The sequence below is a fragment of the Myotis lucifugus genome, unplaced genomic scaffold, assembly GCF_000147115.1.
Source record: "Myotis lucifugus unplaced genomic scaffold, Myoluc2.0 scaffold_3, whole genome shotgun sequence".
Lineage (NCBI taxonomy): Eukaryota > Metazoa > Chordata > Mammalia > Chiroptera > Vespertilionidae > Myotis > Myotis lucifugus.
In genome coordinates this window covers 21490843-21511797 of record NW_005871051.1, presented here as the reverse complement: position 1 = coordinate 21511797, position 20955 = coordinate 21490843, and the positions used below count along the sequence as shown (strand labels likewise).

Here is a 20955-nt window from a genome sequence, read left to right as displayed (position 1 = left end):
CCCAGTGCACAAATACTATAAGAGGGCACAGGCTGGGTTGAGGGACACCACCACCCCCACCCCCACCCCTCCCGGTCCCCCAGTGCATGAATCTCGTGCACCAGGCCTCTAGTTATTATATAAACTGCTGTAGTCAGGTTCCTAGGCTGGCCACACAATACTTGGGTTATTACATTGGAGAATAATTACATCACGTGCTACTGCCAGGGAAAGTGTAATCAGAACACCAATCTAAAATCTAACACATTTTCACCTTGGTTGCAGGCTCCTCCCTGGCCTGGGCCCTGGTCAGGCTATGCAGGAGGCAACCAATGTGTTTCTTTCACATCAATGTTTCTCTCTTTCCCTCTCTATTCCATGCTTCCTAAAAACCAATGGAAAAAATATCCTCGGGTGAGGATTAAATAAATAAGTAAGTAAATAAAATCCAACACATTTTCGGAGAATGTACTTCTAGGATTTTAACTTTAAACTCCCCTTCCCAGCTGCCTTTAAGTCATCATGAGCTTTAACACAGCTTAAGGAAGAAGCCCTCAGCCCTGATCAGGATCCCAAGCAGGCTCACAACCCACAATTTCTTTCTTTACTCCCTTTCCTCTGGACTGGCTCTGGGAAGCCTCCCTGTGCAGAGGGACAGGTAGCTAGGGGTCCCAAGGAGGCAGGAAGGAGGACTTTCTCTTCTTCACCTCCCTACCACAGAAGACACTGCAATAAGATGTAAAGCAGAAAACAGACACAGAGGGAGATGAGGAGGGAAGCATGAAAAGGTAAGAATTGGTGGGTGAATGGCTGTAATGAGAAGAGGCTGTTCCCAGAGACAACAGATCAGAAGGAAGAGTTCTTGGTACAAGTTTACAAAGAAGACCCATATAGGAAGGAAATGCCAAGAGCACACCAAATGTTCTAAGCAAAAGCTGCATGAATTCTACTTTCTTACCTGTTTGCATATGCACAAATGTTATCTATTAGTGAAAGATTCTTCAAAGCTGCCTCTACTTTCCCAAGAGAAACATATTCTCCTGCCTGGAGTTTTACAAGGTCCTTTTTACGATCTGTGCAAGATAAAGGCCAGGAGGGGGATACATGGCAGGATAACATTAATAACACCTTTAAGACACATAAATATTGGCCATTCTTTAAGCAATTTGCCATCAATTAAGTTCATTATAATACTTAGGCTAAAATTACAAGTATGTAATAAAACTAAGTCCTAATTTTGACATTTATTAAATACATTCTTTTTTTTAAATTAGCTTCTAAATAAGGGCCTCCCCTCATCAGGGCTTTGGTCATATTCCGCTAAACAGGTATGTTCCTGGTACACATTAATGCCAGGGAGGTAAAGAATATACTCAGTGCCACCTGAACAATTACTCTACCTGGAGAGATACATGTTGCAAAAACATATCTTTCCAATGCGCTATGGTAGTGCTAAGTGTTAAGACTCTCCAACCTGCTGCTTTGGAAAAAATTGAACTGAGTCTTCTGGGAAGACTGAGCAACAGGCAAGTGGACCAGTGCTGGCAGAGAAAAGAGATGTGCCAGCTCAAATTACCACAGTAGAGAAGGAAGAAACCACCGGAAGTGGAGATGAAAGTGGAGAAGTGGAGATGAAAGTGGAGATGTGAACCAGGCCACACAACAGGGGAACCTTGAACTGAGCCTCTAGGAGCCACTAATAGGTTTCAGCAGGAAGTGGCCCAGTGGGGTCAGCCTAACATACTACCAGGATAACAGGGACAGAGAGATATAATGATCTTGAGGCCTATGTCATAAGGTCAATCAATGGGCCGTGAGTTAGATATGGGGAGCTGACTAAGCATCTTCTCCCAGGCGAGAAATGCCAGTGACTGAGGAAGAGAACCTCAGGGAAGAGCAGGGGAAGGTATCTGTCACCCCATTGAGCTGTCAGGCCTTCCTGTGTTCTCACAGGAGAGGCAAGGTCATGTCCCGACAGGAGAGAAGATGTCCTATAACCTCTAGACATTAAAGAAGTCACAGAAATCAATGTTCCCTATTACAATTCTGACTCTTTAAGGATTAACTAATAATAAGATACCACTGCTGCTGAACAGATTCTGAGACCTCTTTACCTGTCTCACCTTATAATTCCACACACCCCTAACTGTAAACTTTTATATTCCATGGATGATGCAACAGGCCATACCAACATTTCATAAAGATACATTCTTACATTATTAAGCAGCTTCTCTAAATACACAGCATCTCTTTTGTTAACTATTTCAGAAACACCCACGTTCACAAAAAAGTATGAGACACTCACCAATAATCTTTAAACAACCATCAGGATCGAACTCCCCAATGTCTCCAGTACAGAGCCACCTCTGCCCGTTTTCATCTTCAAAGAAATCAGCCTTTGTTTTTGCTTCATTTTTGTAGTATCCCATTGTCACATTCTGGCCACCAATAAGAATTTCACCCCTGGGGTGTGGTTTATCGGTATTAAAATATCCACCTAAGAAGCAGAATAATTTAGAGTTAATTCGGTATTTTAAACCCTATATGCATCATCTGAAAATTTGAAACTGTTAGTTTCTAAACAGGGACATCTGAATCTAACATCTATTGTATAAAATAATTACATATACTACACAGGTAAACTTTAAAAATTTGGTAGATATTCTTAAATATCATACTAATATACTAATAAAAGTATTAAATCATGCATTTAATGAGAGAATAATAAATTTCTGTATCAAATCAAATTCCTATATATTTAGACTTTTTCTTACAGATAATTTCAGAATACTCCAAGTTTAAATTTATTAAACATATTCACTAAAAAATTATATCTCAGCCTTAGAATCTTTATCTTTACTTTGTATAAAAGAAAAAAAGCATTCAAACAAATCATAAACAATATTTACATGTTAACAGGATCAAATAAAAAAATTTTAAAGTAATTAGTATTTGCCCTGACCGGGTGGTTCAAATGGTTGGAGCATCATCCCATATACCAAAAAGGTTGCACATACCTAGGTTGTGGGTTCAATCCCTGGTTGGGGTGCAACTAATCAATGTTTCTCTCCTCCATCCTCTCTCTCAAAAATCAATTAAGAAACAACCTCAGGTGAGGATTTTTTAAAAAGTAATTAATATTTAAGCGCATATAACAACAGACTTTTATGAAATTATAGTAAAAATTTCCTTCTGATAATTCTGGGTTGAAGATCTCATGGAAAAGACAAAAGAAAAAAATATGTAAAATTTTCTTAATAAATTTTATTAATTTGCTTCTACAAAATAAAAGTTATGATTATGCCTAATTAACTGACATATTTATTTAGCACATTTTTTTGCCATAATTGTTACTTGTATTTATTTACTAAAATAATAAGCAAAATAAAAAATTACAATTCTTCAGAATCATCTTTGAATCAAGCAAAGTAAATGCATCCATATAGCTGTAGATAAAATATATCTATTAATAAGGGACAAAAATGAGTACTTTTATATTCTAAATAAGGAAGAAAATGAAGCACAATACTAATTTTTTAAAATACATTTTTATTGATTTCAGAGAGGATGGGGGAGGGAGAGAAAGAAACATCAATGATGAAAATCATTGCCTGGCTGCTTCCTGCATGCCCCACACTGAGAATTGAGCCCACAACCCAGGCATGTGCCCTGACCAAGAATTGAATCATGACCTCCTGGCTCATAGGTCGACATTCAAACACTGAACTACACTGGCTGCCAGGCAGCACAATACTAATTTTGAAGTTTAATACTGTACACATTAATGTTTTGTTGTTAAAATATGTTATTACCTTCCTCCCAGTTCTTTAATTTGATTTCACAGCAAACTAAAGGTGCTCCCACTCTGCCGGTATTGTAGTCCCACACTAAAAGGCAAATGAAAAAAAGTCTTTGGTTAAAGTAGTTAATAAATGGCTTCATTTTTTTAAATTACCAAAAACAATGATTTATCCCAAAGCTTAGATATCCCCAGAGAATCCTTAAAAGCAGGTCACAAACTTATGAACCACAGGCTGGGTGGCCCACATTGAGTTTTCCTTTTGTTTTGCATTGTTTTTAATCTAAATTGATTATTGACACTTAAAAAATCAAGACATTTTACATGTAAAGGTGCAATCTCCAGGAACAATGGGCCCACCTTCACAGCACATCAGTAATTGTAGTCCCCATTAGAGGGCACATAGCCTGCTCCAGGTCCCCAGATTCCTCACCTACCACATTTTTTTATATCAGGGCCTGTTTCTCTCATTTAAGAAGCCGCCTGGTCCATGATTTTATAGCACCCCGTCTTAAGAAATGACAACCTCAGAAGTCTCCCTCACATATCAGTTATGTCACGCAGTGAGAGTTCAAAGACCAGGCTGGAGATTAAGATGGCTAATTTTCAAGAATTTGGGAAAAGAACCTACCATTTATCAGAAATAAAATGCCACTATTTAATACTTTACAGAGTTTTATTTACAACAAACTGTAACTGATTAAACACACATTCAATGTGAATCTTAAAAAAAGAAATTAAGATCCTCAAGAAAAGAAACCATATATGCAGGTACTTAAGAATGCTTGTTTATTTCCCACAAAACAAAAATATATAAAATACAGAGAATATAATTGAAAACAGGAAAATACAGGAATAATGCAAGATAAACCTGGCACATGAAGAGTACACAGAAGTACTCAAGGTAAATAAGAAACAATCAGCAGTGAAGAGGTTCAGTTACCTATCAGTATCCAAAAAATACCAAGTAGAAACATATCTAATACAGGAAGCAAAGTAACTTCCTCCCGCACAAGGGACACATGAGGCCCTATGGGGTTCACCTGGGAACCACCTGGGGAACAGGAGGATCTCCTCCTCAACCACGTCATCATGGGAAGGATGAAAACTATATTCTCTAGACCTGAAACATTTCTGAATTTGAGCCTTAATACACATACCTAAACAACTAGACAAAACACATTAATTTTCTACATAAACAAAACTTAAGAACTGACGTAATAAGTGTACAGAATACAGCCAATGCTTTTTACTAAAACTTCTTTTCTAGAATGCTAATTAGTTTATAATATTCCCTAGTTTATAATTTAGCATGAGAAACTTCTCTAGCTGAATTGCTATTAGATATATCTAATACATTCTAAACCCTTATGTAAATAATCACAGAACATGGAATTTACCACTACTGTGCCAGAAAGATACCGTAAACCCTCTTCGACATATTTGTAGAAAACAACCCATATCCAAAAATGAGAGTCGGAGCACCCAGCCTCTGCTGGAAACTCCACTCTGTGGTAGCACTAACCTTCTGTAATTGTTCCAGCCCCAGCAGACTCAGTGAGTCCATAGCCCTGGCCAACGGAACAGCAAAAGCAGATATTCATGAATCGCTGCGTGGTTGCAGAAAGTGGAGCACCTCCACACAACAAAAGCCGAATATTTCCACCTAGCAAGCTCCGAACTTTCCGGAAAATAAACCTAGAAAAATTAATCAGAGAAATCACAGAATTTTAAAGCTGAATGGAATGTCCCAAATCATTTAGACTTATCTCCCAATTTTGATAGTAAGTGCCTTATCCACGGCCACACACCCAATTCAAGAGATTCTCTTAATCCACTACTTAAATCTTAATTTTTAAAAGTTCAACTAAATAAAGAAGATATGATCTTTTCTTAAATTTTTTTCAAGTAATATTTGAATTCAAAACTGTCAGGTTTAATTTTATATAATAACGGAAAACCCTTGCTAATGGACAGAGCAATTTGTTTTATATTATTCTAGACTACACATTATATTAATACTGAATAATCCTATTGTATCTTTTTAAAATTTAGTTTTAAAAGCAAATTATTTTTTTTTGCTTTAGCTTACTTCATTAGAGATGTCTACATATTTATATACAACAATCTAACTTTATTTAATTGAAACATTTCTGAAAATACACTAATAAAAGATTACTCACAACCTTGATCAAAAGAAGGGTTTGTTTTTTTAAGTAACTTTGAAAAAGGCAAAGACCAAGTGGCAATCATTTAATAATAATATTAACAGGCTTTACAAAGTAGGTTATATATCTCACTAAAGAGATAACTAAAAGTAAGACATGAAAAATAAAGTAAAACATTTGAAAAACATATTAACCCATATCTATATCTATATAGATAGATAGATATAGATATCTACCTATCTATATCTATAGATAGATAGATAGATAGATAGATAGATAGATAGATAGATATAAAGGGCTAATATGCAAAGTGTCCCCTTGGGAATTTGACCAGGAGACCAGGAGTTTGATCGCTCGCTATGACATGCACTGACCACAAGGGGGCGGCGTGGAACAAAGGGAGGCCCCAGCTGGCAGCCAGCAGCCAGGGAAGGGAGGTCCTAATTGCTGGCCAGACCTAGGGACCCTACCTGTGTACATATTTCATGCACCAGGCCTCTAGTATTCCCATAAAAAATAATCTGAATAATTTAGAAAATAATACTTTCATTTCTAAATTCTACAATATTGTATAATTAAATCTTACTCTATTAGCACTACAAAAACAAAAAATTAATAGATCTGTAGTAAAACTGGTCATTTAACACTTTAAGCACAAAAATTTAATCACATTTTATTGCCATTTTATATTCATATTGAAATAAATTTAAAAGCAAAGAGAAATAATTAAAATAATTCAAATCACATGTGTCCATATAAAATATAAGCACATTAAATCAAGTAAATGGAAATTTTTATCAAATAAAATGGCAATCTTTTAATTGCTCATATTTGTATGCAAGATGGAATTTTTAAAGAGTCCCTCTTACTTATTTTTTTAAATATGTTTTTATTGATTTAGGAGAGGAAGGGAAAGGGAGAAAGAGATAAGAAATATCAATGATGAGAGAAAATATCACTGATCGGCTGCCTCCTGCATGTTTCACGCTTGGGATTGAGCCCGCAACCCAGGCATGTGCCCAGACCAGGAATCGAACCATGACCCTCCTAGTTCATAGGTCAACGCTCAACCACTGAGCCACACCAACCGGGTATCCCTTTTACTTTTTAAAACAAATTTATTTTGCCCTAACTGGTTTGGCTCAGTGGATAGAGTGTCAGCCTGTGGACTGAAGGGTCCCAGGTTCGATTCTGGTCAGAGGCATGTAACTGATCCAATAGGGGATGTGCAGGAGGCAGCTGATCGATGTTTCTAACTCTCTATCCCTCTCCCTTCCTCTCTGTGAAAGATCAATAAAATATATTTTTAAAAATAAATAAATAAATAAATAAAATTTATTTCTTACCACTACCTCAATTAACAGGGCTATTGATCTGAACAAAGCAACTCAATTATCCAGAGGGAGAACCTTTCCTTACCTGTCACACAGGGGAGTACTTCGCCCTTTGGAAATCTGTTCCATTTTATAATTATAGGCCAGAATAAACAGATTACGTTGAAAACTACTCATTTCATTTACTTTATTCATGACATTTTTGTAGATTCGATCCATGATTTCCTAGACATATAAAAATTAGTTAATACAGTTAATGATGTTATCAGCTGCCTTACACATATTAAAATCTTCACATCAAATTAATAGTTCTATCAATATTGAGACATTTTAAAAGATATATCCCATCAGGAATACATTTTTAAGATACAGCCAAAATTAGTTTTAAAATGAGGTTTCTGTGAAAATAATTTTTAATAGCAAACATATAAGTAGATGTTCATTAATTAGTAGTAAAAAAAAGAGAGAGAGAAAAGCATTTGAGCAGTAATAAATCATTATTGATTTTTTATATTGCTTTTTTTCATCTTATTTATTCTGAACTAAAAACTGAACTCATTAAGTAAATAAACAACTATATGAAATGGTTTTAGTTATAGAGTAGCACATTCTTTGCTCTAAAGAGGACCTTGGGTTATTTTGGTTGGTTTTGTCTTTCAATGCTGCACCCAGGAATTTTTCCTTGTCTGCACTATATTTTGCTTGCTAGGTCTATTACTACTATGAAATATACTAATGACTTCACATAGAGTTTCCTCTACAATTTCAAATTATATTGAATTTTTACATGAACTAAAAATTTAAAGCAAGATAGTACTAAGAAAACGATATACCTATAGAAATTCCAAAATTGCCAGTCATTTATGTTTGATTTTGGAATAACTATGTAATTGTACTTAGACATGAGCGCTCAGATATCTGATCATAATTTCCAACACTTTCAAACAAAATCAGAAAGCCACATAAGACTTACGTAAGGAGAGAAATCATTGTGTCTCAGTTCCATTAACCTTACTCTCAGGCCCCTCCCATTCAAAGTGGCACCAACTTCTCAGCCACTTTTTTTGGTGTCTTGGCCAGACTTTCCTGAGGACTCAGGAGGTAATTACACTACTTGCTTAGAAGGAGGTAATCTTAACCCTTCTCTCCTATCTCCTGCTGAACTTCAAGTTTCTACTAAAAGCAAACAAACCTCATGAAAAGAATTTGAACAAGAAACTATTTAGAGAAAGGCACTGATGATATAATAAAGACGGACTAAATCTATAGAGCTTCAAGTAATACAGAAAATCAATGAGGATAAACCCTACATGACCACCTCAACCACAGTATCTTTCCCACTAGCATGTATGTCTGCAGCAGGTGACTCTTCTTGAGAATTCAATACTAATTAGTGGTCAGTTCTTACCGGAACAGCTGCCATCAGTGTTGGCTTCAACATGGATGTATCCCCTTTGCTTCCTTTTTTTATTTTTGAAGACTATAGAGAGAAAAAGTGATCTATATGTAGTGATTATTTTAAAATTCAATGAGATTCTTAGATTTAAAAATATATTATAAATTCATCATTTTAACTTACTTATAATCTAAAAAGCAAGTGCTTATTTTAAAATGAACTGTCATCTTCACAATATAATGTCAAACTGTCAGGGAAAATGCGTTAAAAATGACTATGATTTTGTTTGTATCTCAAGTCATAGACACTTAATTTACCTGATCTGCTAACGTCTGTGGTGAAGAGTAACCAATGCGGCATCCATGAGAAAGACAGACAAGCTCCGCACTCAATTCCAACACGTGGGCCAGAGGCAAATAGCCAATGTAAACATCTTCCTCTCTGAAAGAAAAGGGAGATGTGAGAAGAAATGGTCAGGTGCACTCTCTCCGAAAGTGACTACAGTAGGAGCAAGCTTGAGAAGGCACATGGGAAGGCCCTCAGAGCATCAATTTGACTCCATGTGTGGTGTTGTGTGAGAGGAGAGCCAGGGAGGCGTACTATAACAGACAAACACTGGCCTCCCCCGCATTTACTCGCTAAGACATACCCCAGGCGTGGAATCCTTTCCGCCATCCCCGTGATGCCAGCAATGATGTTGCTGTGGGAGATCATGACCCCCTTGGGAAGTCCTGTGGACCCGCTTGTGTACATGATTACTGCAATATCTGAGGGTGCCGGTGTGCTCTGAGGTTTGTTTTCTGTATTGGAGAAAAACACATACACAATACACTTCTAAGAAATCTAGCCAAAGCCCCGGTTTTTTTCATAATAATGTGTTTATTAACTCAATTCAACAATTATTCATTGTAATCACACAGGTCAAGAAAATAGATCAAGTCCCAGCACATAAGGAACATATAGTCTGTTGGGATAGACTAACATATAAATCTATCATATAATAAAAGCTATGAAGAAAAATAAAGCAAGACAAGTAAAGCCATTTAGATGAAAAAGTCAGGAGAGGCCTTTCTGGAATTGATATTCTAGTAAAGACCTGAAGAAAGTGAGAAAGAGCCAGGAAATCCCTGAGACTGGGAGATTGTTTTAAGGAGAAAATAAGCAGGTACAAAGGCCCTAAGGTACGAATGTGCTTGGCATAAGTACAGAGCAGTAGGAAGTGTGGTGGGGAGGAGCGAGCAAGAGAAAAGTGGCAGGAAGGAAGGGGAAGCAGCAGTCGGGCCCACATCAAGTAGAGCCTTCGAGGGTACGCTAGGATTTAGGATTTCACTCCGGGAGAAAGCAATGTCCATCATCCTGGACAAGGATCACTTTGGCTGCTGTGTGGCTACCTAACTTAAGAAAGGCAAGGAAGGAGGCAGGAAGATAAAAGGCTAGCCCAGGTATGCAACTAAAAATTGGGGTGATGGACAAGGGTACCTAGACATTTGCTAAAAACGTTCTCTGCTTCGCAGTGGTAAGTTAACTTGGCTACACTCGGAATCCTGGATTAAGGACAACGTCCTCCATTTGACAAGCCTAAGGACAGCAGCCAACATCCTACAGAGGAGACAGGGTAGAAAAAGAGAAGTGGGCCATGGGTGGCACTGATGATCTGCCTGAATTAATCCAGAAACTACCCTAAATGTGGACTTCCTAAGTAAGCAGGGGGAAAGTTTTCAACATGTTCTCAAGTGAACCCTTCCTCTCCTGCCTGCAGACATTTTTCGACAATTTTTCTCATTCAAGTCCTCACTCCCTAATCTACATCCATGCCTTCATCCCACTTCTTGGAACTTGCTCTCTGAGGTGACATCTGCTAAGTCGATGGTCCCCTTGCCCTCCCTGTGTCATCCGGCTCGTCCTGTGCACCTTGTCCTGCTGACTCCTGCCTCACTGAGACACGATTTCTCCCTTCCTCTCTGACCAATCCTGGGTGGCATCTGAATGCACCACTCTCCATGGGTGACCTCACCTACTCCACAGCTAATTAAAACCTAACTGCCAGGCACCTAAGCTGTCTGTCGTAGCAGCAGTTTAAACAGGAGGTGCTGGCAGCAAGCAATCTCATCCCCTTTGGGGGCTAGAGCTGTGCCCCTCAAAGTGAATTGGAAGGCTCTCTACCCCTGGTAGAAGAAGAAAACAAAGAAACACACTGCTTCTGGCTTCTAAATCTCCTAACTCCAAACTTCACTGCAGAGTATGAGACTTGTACAGTCACTGCTCACTAGACAGTGCCATCTGAATGCCCCACCAGCACCTAAAATTCAATCTGCCCAAAATTAATGTCAGCATAACCCCATTCCAGAGTTCAGCCAATGCTTACACTGAATTAGTCACTAAGTGTCCAACTAGAAAGGAAATACACCCAAGCATCTAAGCAGCTTTCTATGACATCCTTAAACACCAATATGCTTGCTGACATTTTCTGACACCTGTTTGAGAGAAGGAAATCCCGGAGTCACCGTGCCTAGGTGTGCTAGCTGAAGGATAAAAAGATGTCCCCTCTGGAAGAGGTACCGTTGGAATAGAGAGTAAAAGGAGGGATCTGGGTTTAGCTATCTTTTAATACTCACAAATAATTATTCCACAGAGGACAAATTTAATGCCAGTATTTATAAAATTAACTTTAAACCATCTAAAATTACCAGAAAAAGGAAATGGAAAAACTGTATAAAGTAAAACGTGTTTAAAACTAAATTCAAATAAATACTATTTTTAGAACGTTTGTAGATTACTGCTTGTATTTTTCCTTTTACCTTTCTTGAAAGGGTAGATGAAAGTATACCCAGAGTGATCTTACTCTGAGAGAGATGGTCTAGAAATTATTCTGGAAAGCATGGTCCCTGCAGAGCGCACAGAAGGGACAGGGAGCTGCGACATACCCGTGCTCGCCTTGGCTCCCAGAGCCTGCACTGCGGCCATGGTGTGCACGATGACGCCCTTGGGGAACTCGGACCAGGTAGGCGGCTTACCATCGACAGTGATGATGTGTCGCAGGCGTGGGGCTAAAGAAACTATATCCTGGAAACACACAAGCATTCATCATGTTCATTATTCTTCATGAAATAGCTTAGCAAATGGTCCAGGTCACAAGAAAAGCAGTTTACCATATTCAGTGAATTATTACCTTCTTGCCTCAAAATAAAGGGGGGTGGTATGAATGCCCCTTTTTCAGATAAAGAAATATTGGTCTGAAATTTAAATTACTATTTTTTAGCACCACATTTACTGGTATCTCTGCTCTTTGGTAAAACCCTGATCAACAAAGTGACTTCCTCACAAAACGGGCATGTACTGGTAAACATAGGCTGTCTAAACTGCAGGGAGCCAATCCCCTTATGTAATAAGAGGCTAATAGATGCAGAGGAAGGGGGAGGAATGACATTCATTTATAAACTTGTGTATTTTTTTTTAAACCAGAAATTATTTTTTAATAGGGAGTTATCTAGAAATTAACGAAGCCAATTTTTCCTGTAGTTTCATAAAGTCTCTTTTCCCTTTAAAAAATTCTCAAAACTCATAATGAATCAATGCTTCAGAAATAAAATTATTAGTTTAAAAATAACCCTTCAAAACTAAAATTTAATTTAAAATAGACTAGAAAATAGATGAGTACAATAAAGAAAAGGTTTATAAACTCCACCTTAGATAAGGGAATATTAATAATTTTTTAACTCTCTTGCACTAGTTATATGTATATATGAAATCCACTTTTTCTTTACTAAAGGAATAAAATGATATTCCTATAAGTTTATAAAGGTAATAAGGATTTTAAAGATCATAAAAGAACTAAGCATCAACAATAGAGCTCATGACACTGAAAATTCAAAAGTATCGGACAGTTATTAAAAAAACTCCAGTCCTCACCTTCAACTTTGTTTGCAAGAGTTCTTTACTAGTAATGATGTTGGTCACCTCTGTTTCATTTAGTCCATGAACAATTGCTGGACCTCCTAGCGTCGCATACAACGTAACAACTATAGGGAAAATAAGGGCAAGTCAATACTTGAACATTTCAAGGGTATACTAAATGTAGGTAAAGCCTTTGAAAGTGGACATGAATCAGAAGGGAGCATACTGAACCCTCCATCATTAGATCCATAGTTTATGATCTAAATGTACTGTTTTCCTAAATTTTTTAATATGCTAATTAACATTATGCATACTCACTCTATCCTAACTTCCCCCAAGGTTTCCAATATTTTAAAATTTAAAAATATTTACTTTTATTTTGTTTCACCTACAGATGTTACTATGGGACTGTCATATTAGAAGTAATCATATCTGACTTCTAAAATGTCAAATCTCAGTTGTTAACTACTTGATACTAAAATATGAAAAAAAAATATACCAATTAAGATAACACATTGTCAGATTTAAGGTATTACATGTTATAGTAATAGCATGAACAAGTGTCAGTACTGCTTATCCCAGAAAAATCTAAAGAAAAACAATCTTAAAAATGCTGAAATTAAATAATATGGTAGATTTTTATTTGCTTTCTGTTTAATTCAATAGACTTAAAGTGACTTTAAGAAATGATTAGAGCTTCTCAAAAGAAACACTTTATAAACCTAAACCTGTGGAAATAAAAAAGTGTAACAATTTAAAGGGGGGGAAAAACAGTGAAGGCATTTACAGCAAGAAATCTGGTAAAAGTACCTTTTCTGTTTCATCTAGAACAGGGGTGGGGAACCTTTTTCCTGCCAAGGGCCATTTGGATAGTTTTAACATCATTCTCGGGGCCATACAAAATTATCAACCTAATACCTTGGCAGGACCAGACCCAATGATTTCTCAGGCCTGATATGGCCCGCAGGCCAGACATTCCCTAATCCTGATCTACAGGATAAGACAATGTCCATATTTAACATCACATTTTGGCACCAATAACTCTCAACTAAGCTTCTAGGACTACCTCACAGACTGAGGCCTCATGAATACCACTCAAATAGATACAATATAAAAATTCTCTATCATTTAGTCTAGCACCTGGATTTGAGTACTGGAAGTGTTTTAAAGGGCAACTGCTACCTCTGATAGAAGTGGCCTAACAAAATGATGCCACCTTCAAAGGGGAAATCCTGAGAGATTATAGCAGTGTATAGGCATGGCTCCTTATACCCAGATAGTTCCCTATTAGTAGATTCAAGTCCCCTTACTACAGTGACTGCACCAATTGTTCCACAACTAGCTCCTTTTCCAAAAAACAGATCAGTAATTTTAATAACAAGTTCTCCACTGACTGAATGCAAAGTGAAAAATAACATCAGAATTTTACTCATAAGAGATATTTATAATAAAAGTCAGTATCATCTCTCCCACAATAACTTAGGTCGACTCTTCCAGAAGACAAGAAAAAGAAAGCCCACGTACGCTGAAAGTTATACATAAAGCACGCCTGTGCAGCAATCATCCATTCGGCCCTGGTTTCACAGAAGATAGCAATGTTGGTCTTTGGTTTCTGACCCAACACCTGTAAGCCATTTCCAAAATTCAAAGCTCTAACGTAGACATCTTCATAGGAGAGCCAATTATAGTGTCCAAGAATAACCTGGTAAAACAAACAAAAAACATACAAATAGCTTTCAATATAACCAAAATATTAATTTCTAGAAAGCCAGGATGTGTTCCAAATTTTGACTGAAAGTTATGTTTGCATGTAATTAAGCTATTTTTTAACAAAAAGAAAATGGATTTCAAGTGAAAAATCTGTTTTAAAAACTAGCTATTTTGTGGTATCTTCTATGACAATTCAAATTTTATGCTAAATTTTTAACTGTATTTTGGGGGGAGGTGTTGTTTTTGTTTTCAAAAATATTCAAGGTTTGACAGGATCTTAAAGGTCACGTTTCTGGCTCAAGGGTCATATACTAATAATTCACTTATAGATTTCATTTACTTAAAGGATTTGGCTAATAACTGAAAATTTAGCCTAGTATCAAGTACTACTGACACCAAAATTTTATTTTTTCTTTAGTTATGAATTCTTGGATTCGCTATCAGATGGTAAAATACAATACACAAAAAGAAAACTGGCCAGACCCAGGCTAAGAAAATGTTTGTGACGGTTCAATTTGAATGGCTGTATCTGACACTGGATAAGCAAAGTGAACAAGTCTCTCTTTCCGTGACCAGGTTGGGACCAGAATACTCACTGGCACCGCCAGACATTCAATATTTCATCTGTGCTTTCCAGAAGTTCAGATAACATTGAGTCGACATTAGTAACAATCTCCTTTTAAAGCTGGTTAACATATTTTTATCTTTAAGTTAGATCAGACTATAAATCCCCAACTACATACAAACTGATGTAAAAGCTCCTTTCACTGCAAAAATATATAGTTCCCAAATATGGCTTTGTCATCAATATATGTCACACACCTTAAAACCATCAAACCAGCCCTAGCCAGTTTGGCTCAGTAGATAGAGCATCGGCCTGCAGACTGAGGGGTCCCAGGTTCGATTCTGGTCAAGGGCATGTACCTTGGTTGCGGGCACATCCCCAGTAGGAGGTGTGCAGGAGGCAGCTGATCCATGTTTCTCTCTCATCGATGTTTCTAACTCTCTATCTCTCTCCCTTACTCTCTGTAAAGAATCAATAAAATATATTTTTTTAAAAAAAACCCATTAAACCATATTCATTTTCAAAAATGCATACACTTAAGAGATTTTCAGAAATAAGATGAAGATAAAAATTGAAAAAGGATAAATGCTGCCCTCTAGTGTCCTATTCCATAATGAACTTAAGAAATACTTATTTTGATGGATAACATGACTGTATTTAAAATATTTATTTAATGTTAGTGGTCCCAAACTCTCACCTTGCTCTTCACCCCCACAGAATGTTCAGCATGGGGAGCTCCAAAACTTCAAAAGGAGCTCTGTGGGGGTGAGAAGACAGATGAGAATTGGGCCAAAACATGCAGGAACTGGATTGCAATTAAGAATTTTACACTCTAAAGATAAGCATGAGCTACCTCCTAGCTACTTCCTAGATTCAAGAATCTAAATGTCTAGCTTTTAAGTGTCAGAGAATATATGTATTCCGAAAAGGCATCCTCCTATATGATAAAAGCCTAATATGCTAAGTGCCGGGTCATCAGTCATCCATTCAACCAATCAAAGCGTAATATGCTAATGATATGCTAAGGCTGCTCAACTGCTCGCTATGACATGCACTGACCACCAGGGGGCAAACAGTTGACCAGCAGACCAGTTGCTATGATCACCAGGGAGCAGACACTATGATAGGTTAGCTTGCTGCTGGGGTCCAGCTGATTGGGATGGGTCGGACATGCCCTGGAGCCTTCCCACAGTCCCTCCCCAGCTGGCCAACCAGTCCCTCCCCAGCTGGCCAACCTCCCGTGTCCTTCCCTAGCCCCGATCATGCACCGGTGGGGTCCCTTGGCCTGGACTGCGCCCTCTTGCAATCCGGGACACCTCAGGGGGTGTCAGAGAGCCGGTTTTGGCACGATCCCGCAGGCCAGGCTGAGGGACCCCACTGGTGCACAAATTCATGCACCGGGCCTCTAGTCATATATATAGTCCAACTATGTAAAACCATATGATGGTGCCACTTTGTAACACAGAAATCAAATCATGAGTTTAAGGCAAGCATAATCAAAATCTGACTTTCATTTAATTCTTTAAAACACTGAATCTTCTAGTAGTCATCTTTCCCATAAATGTTACATTTAGAGGACCCCATAATTTTATCTGACTTGTGCTGGAAGTTTCTAACCCTAATTTTGTCCCTATGGTGAGCCCAGCCTGAGATTACATTTATGTATTTCCTGCCTATACTTCTGACAACTGCTAATCCAGAATCATAGATCTCACCACCTAGAAATCCAAACCCACTTCCCTAGCATCTTCATTTTCTCACCCTCTGCCACCCTTCTCCACTTCCAGGTGATGATACTTCACCGAGAAATTAGAAATTAAACAGAAACTCCCTTAACTACCTACCACCAAGTTCAATAACCTTCACCCATCTGTACCCACACTCTTCGCAGCAGTCCCTCAGGTGTTACAATGGCTGAAATGTCCCTGACAAAAGCCAAACTCACAAGGACTGTGCTTCAAAGAGTTTCCCAAATTTCTATGTCCATTCCTGATCACCCCTAGTCCATCTCTTCCCCTGAACTAATGAATGCCAACTAGGCAACCCGCTTCCATTCTTATTCCTCTACAACCCATTCTCGCTACAGTAACGAGTGTTGTTGTTGTTTTTTACTATATAAACTAGCTTATTGCTCTGTTTAATACTCCAGTGTTTTCCCTGTCTGGTAGGAATGTAGTCCAAAAACCTTACCTGGCCTAAAGGCCCTAAGGGACCTAGCAGTGCAGGTTTCCCTGTGCTCATTTCCAGCCCTCCTCCCTGACTCCCTTCCTGTAAATACAACTTTGTTCTTTCTGTTCTTCAAACTGGATGGGCCAGGGCAGGAACTAGGATAAGGCAAGGCGCCTGGGGCACAGAATTCAAGGAGCATGCACTTCCTGGGTCTGTCCCTCTTCTCAGTAAACTTAAGGGGAAGATTAAGATTATCCTTATAGTAACTTTCCTCCCTCACATTTAATTGGCTGGATTTTTATTCCATGATAGGTATGATATACACGTGTAAATATGAATGTTATCATTCACACTAGCACTGCCTGGAACACAAGAACTTAATTTACTTTGTTCAGGAACATATGAGATTATATGTTTGATAATGCTAATAATGAGGCTCCCTTATCTCAAAGAAAACAATAAAAATAAATAAAGATAACATACAGAACATTCTATAAAAGCACATAAATAACCATTCAGGAACCTGAAGAATGAGACAGTATATTAAGATCAAATTCCAGGTCACTGAGAGGCTAACCCCTATAGGCACCAGGACTTTTTTTTACTATAACCATTTAGAAAAGAAATATTTCAAAATTATGTACTTTCCTGCCTCCTTGGCAAAGTACAGCTGGCTTCATTTAACCTTTCTCTCTGCAAGCAAAGATCGTTATAAACAAACTAGAGTTTATCCAAGTTTGTCCCTGGTGCACCAAGTTTGTCCCTGGTGCACAAACTTGTGCACATTAAAAGGAAATTAATTAGAAGAAATATTTTAATGTCACTATTCGCCCTTTCTCTATAATAGAAGTGTCAACCAAACTCACGATCAACAATGACAAATCGAAACATGCGTGCGATTGGCGCCAGCGAGAGCTTTATATGTATCGCACATGTGCGAGTCAACTTAGCCTTTTATAAATATAGAATAAACTTGCATAATTAGAACTGCTTTCTGACTTAGCTAAACTTTTTCCAGCCCAGTGAAGCACCCCAACTTCTCTTTCAGGTAATTGTCAGCAACACAGCAGTAAATAACACGAAGCAGATTATTATTGTAGATCATGCAAGGAGAACAAAGGGTAAAATATTTAACTGCATCAGTGTTTGATTATATTCTGCGCAGTGACAAAACCTGAAATCATTTTCAAGGTCCACCATTTCTTACTTCTTTTCAGTCGGGTCCAGTTTCTAAACTTTCTAAATCTCCGTTTTCCGGCTAATAAAAATAGGATTCTACCGAGTCTCCTGTCTACCTACTCCAGGGCTTCTGTGAGGATCAAATGGGATAAGGCACAGGAAAATGCTTCACCGACATTTGGTTAAAGTGTAAAATGTTTGTACCTGGCTATAAAGCAAGTCGTGTTCCTGAGCTGAAGAAATTGCAAGGAGGCTAGTCGGTGGGGACAGGAAGCCAGGCGTTGCTACGTGATGACATTACCTGGCGCCCACAGCCACCGTTTCTGGGCCAGGCTGGGCTGTGGGTCGCATTTTGCGCCATGGGGTCTCGGCAATGTTGGCTGCAATTTGGTGGGCTGTCGCTCTGAGTTGGTGGCAGGGCCTGTGTCCCACTTGGGGGAAGCCGAGTGTTGCTTTGTTGGCACCAGGTCCGAGGTGCCATTTCTTTGCCAATGGCCAGTGCACATCACAGCAGCTCCTGCATTGAGCATCTGCCCCCTGGTGGTCAGTGTGTGCCATAGCAACCGGTTGGGCAGTCAGAGGGACACTTAGCATATTAGCCTTTTATATATATAGATTATGGGGAGGGAGGTAGAGAAAGTGCAAATATTCAAACAATCTGGATGGTTGGTAATCATCATGGTGATGATATTGAGGAAGGCAGCCAATTTTTACTAACGTTTGCTAGGTGCTAAGTGTACTGCAAGAATTAGCTTACTCAACTCTTACGCTAACTCTAGACATAGCTACTATTATTATCGCTATTTTACATATGAGAGGACTGAGGCATAGAGAAAATATTAACTTCCTCAAAATCACACAGCTATTAGTAACAGGATGAGAATCTGACCCAGGCAACCTCATCCCAGGACCCAAGTACTAAATGACACTGTTTTGCCTGCACTAGAGAAGGGAGCTGGGATGTGACTGGGTAGAGGGAAGGTGAGCTGCTCATAGAAGACTGCCTCAGCTGCTGTGTGAGTGGATTAGAATAGGGATTAGAATAATTTATTTTTGTTTTCTTTTGAGATAAGAGAGCCTCATTATTAGCATTATCAAATATCTAATCTCATATGTTCCTGAACAAAGCACAAGGCCAGTTTTAAAGAGGGGGGAGGGCTGTGAGCAGGGGGAAAACCAGACTCCTGCTTTTTTCCCTTGAGCCATTTGGTCCGGATAGTACCTTCAACAAAGGGGCTGACAGAGGGGAACAAGTATGGAAAGATGAACCAAGAGTTCTGGTCGGGGAGAGTAATGTAATAACCAAACCACAAACCCTGACCAAGAGATGAACCACTGCATAGATTAATTACAATGTTAATGTCCTGTAACTCAGAAAATGAGTATCATGCACTATGTAAACAGGGTAAAAAATGTGACTGCAGCAAGAAATGAGACCAGTAGGCATTGAGGACGAGGAAGAGAAAGCAAAGTCAACCCCAAGAACAAAAATAAGGACTTCTGTTATCTTTTTGGATAATTTAGAGGGAATGTCATAGTGAAATCTCTCTGTAAGCACTCTAATTATATAATTCCTTGTTTTCTTCTCTCTAATGTGTATAAAATATAAGAAAAAAATGTAGTGTTGTTGGTGGTTAGATCACCATGTCTGAACCAGCCTTGTGCTCTTTTCTGTTATTTGCAACTTTGTTCTATTTCAGGTACATGTACTTTAGAGATGCTCTGCAGACCAACAGTTTCACAGTTCTTCATTTCAAAATATGCTGGAACAATGCACTTGGTGCTGGGGAGGCTGCAATCAGGAGATGCTGACACATTCCAGGTGCTTAGCTCTGTGACAGCCTCATAAAACCATATGACATTTAAAATGTAAGACAACAGTCCTGAAAGAGCTTGCCAAGCCTCTGCTTCTTTGCTTCTGTCTTTCTACTTGTGCCCCCTAGAAAAAGGCCTGTCTTGGTGACACTGATGCCCACCTTATTGTGGGTATAGTTAGAGCAGAATCATCACACTGCCTGCTTTCTTCCACTTACCTCCCTCCTTGTAGCTCATATACTTTTAGGATAAGATGGAAACAAAGCTTCAGATCATTAATTGGAAATAAAGGTGGAGTATCTTTGCTTCAAACATATCAGATTAATTCAAACACTCTAGGGTTAATTCCCAAAGCTCAGCCCCTCAAAACGGAGAGGAAACATTTAGATATTGCTACCTCATTAGCTCTCTTCGCCTAATTAAAGATTGTCTTCAAATATGGAAACTATGAAATGAAGGCACACTTCATCAAAAAATACGTCTGCACTCCCTGCTGGCAAGCCCTCTGAGTAGAAGCCACATGGCCTACACAACCCCACTCTTACATCAGCTGTAAATGGTCGTCCCCTTTTCACTGTTCCTGCTGCAATACAATGGGTGCATGTAGGAGACGAAGAGGGAGAGAAAAGCCTAGCTTGTTTAACGTGCAGTGGAAACACCCACTGTCCAGTCTGCAGACCTGCCCACAGCTGCCACTCAGACCAACAGAAAGCAGCCCTAGCACAGCACCCTTTCCCATTGAGGAAGGCTAACAGAAAATATCCGCCTCATCCATTATCTACAAAACCTAAAAATTAATTCACTTTCTAATGAGCCTAATTTCAAACAAGGAAATATAATAGGATTTCTGTACCAGAGTTTATTTAAAGACTTCTGGAAAAGTTTGATGAATCGCAAATAAAGCAAGACAGCCTGGGTTCCAGTTCTGGCTTCACCCCTTGCTAGCT

The 20955-nt window shown here is 38.6% G+C and overlaps 1 protein-coding gene and 1 non-coding gene across 6 annotated transcripts in view; one reads left to right on the top strand and one right to left on the bottom strand.

The window, feature by feature from the left end:
* ACSL3 (acyl-CoA synthetase long chain family member 3) overlaps positions 1-20955 on the bottom strand; it is a 39504-nt gene that overhangs the window by 6579 nt on the left and 11970 nt on the right. For 2 of the 5 annotated variants that reach the window (XR_002831497.1, XM_023761805.1), the window contains exons 3-12: positions 14095-14272; positions 12586-12695; positions 11601-11739; positions 9326-9476; positions 8994-9117; positions 8689-8760; positions 7366-7505; positions 5304-5476; positions 3792-3866; positions 2285-2476 (exon numbers count right to left, since the gene is read on the bottom strand). Coding sequence is in view for 4 of the 5 variants with exons in the window: in XM_023761805.1 (XP_023617573.1) it covers positions 2285-2476; positions 3792-3866; positions 5304-5476; positions 7366-7505; positions 8689-8760; positions 8994-9117; positions 9326-9476; positions 11601-11739; positions 12586-12695; positions 14095-14272 (1354 nt within the window). In the remaining variant the exon portion in view is untranslated. Of the gene's footprint in view, positions 1-937; positions 1053-2284; positions 2477-3791; positions 3867-5303; positions 5477-7365; positions 7506-8688; positions 8761-8993; positions 9118-9325; positions 9477-11600; positions 11740-12585; positions 12696-14094; positions 14273-15542; positions 15603-20955 lie in introns of all 5 variants that reach the window. The other 3 variants (XM_014463135.2, XM_006082576.3, XM_023761796.1) reach the window with 3 other exon arrangements.
* Positions 10721-10841, top strand: LOC111828136. Its single transcript, XR_002831924.1, has one exon. It is a non-coding gene; the product is annotated as a small nucleolar RNA SNORA68 (small nucleolar RNA).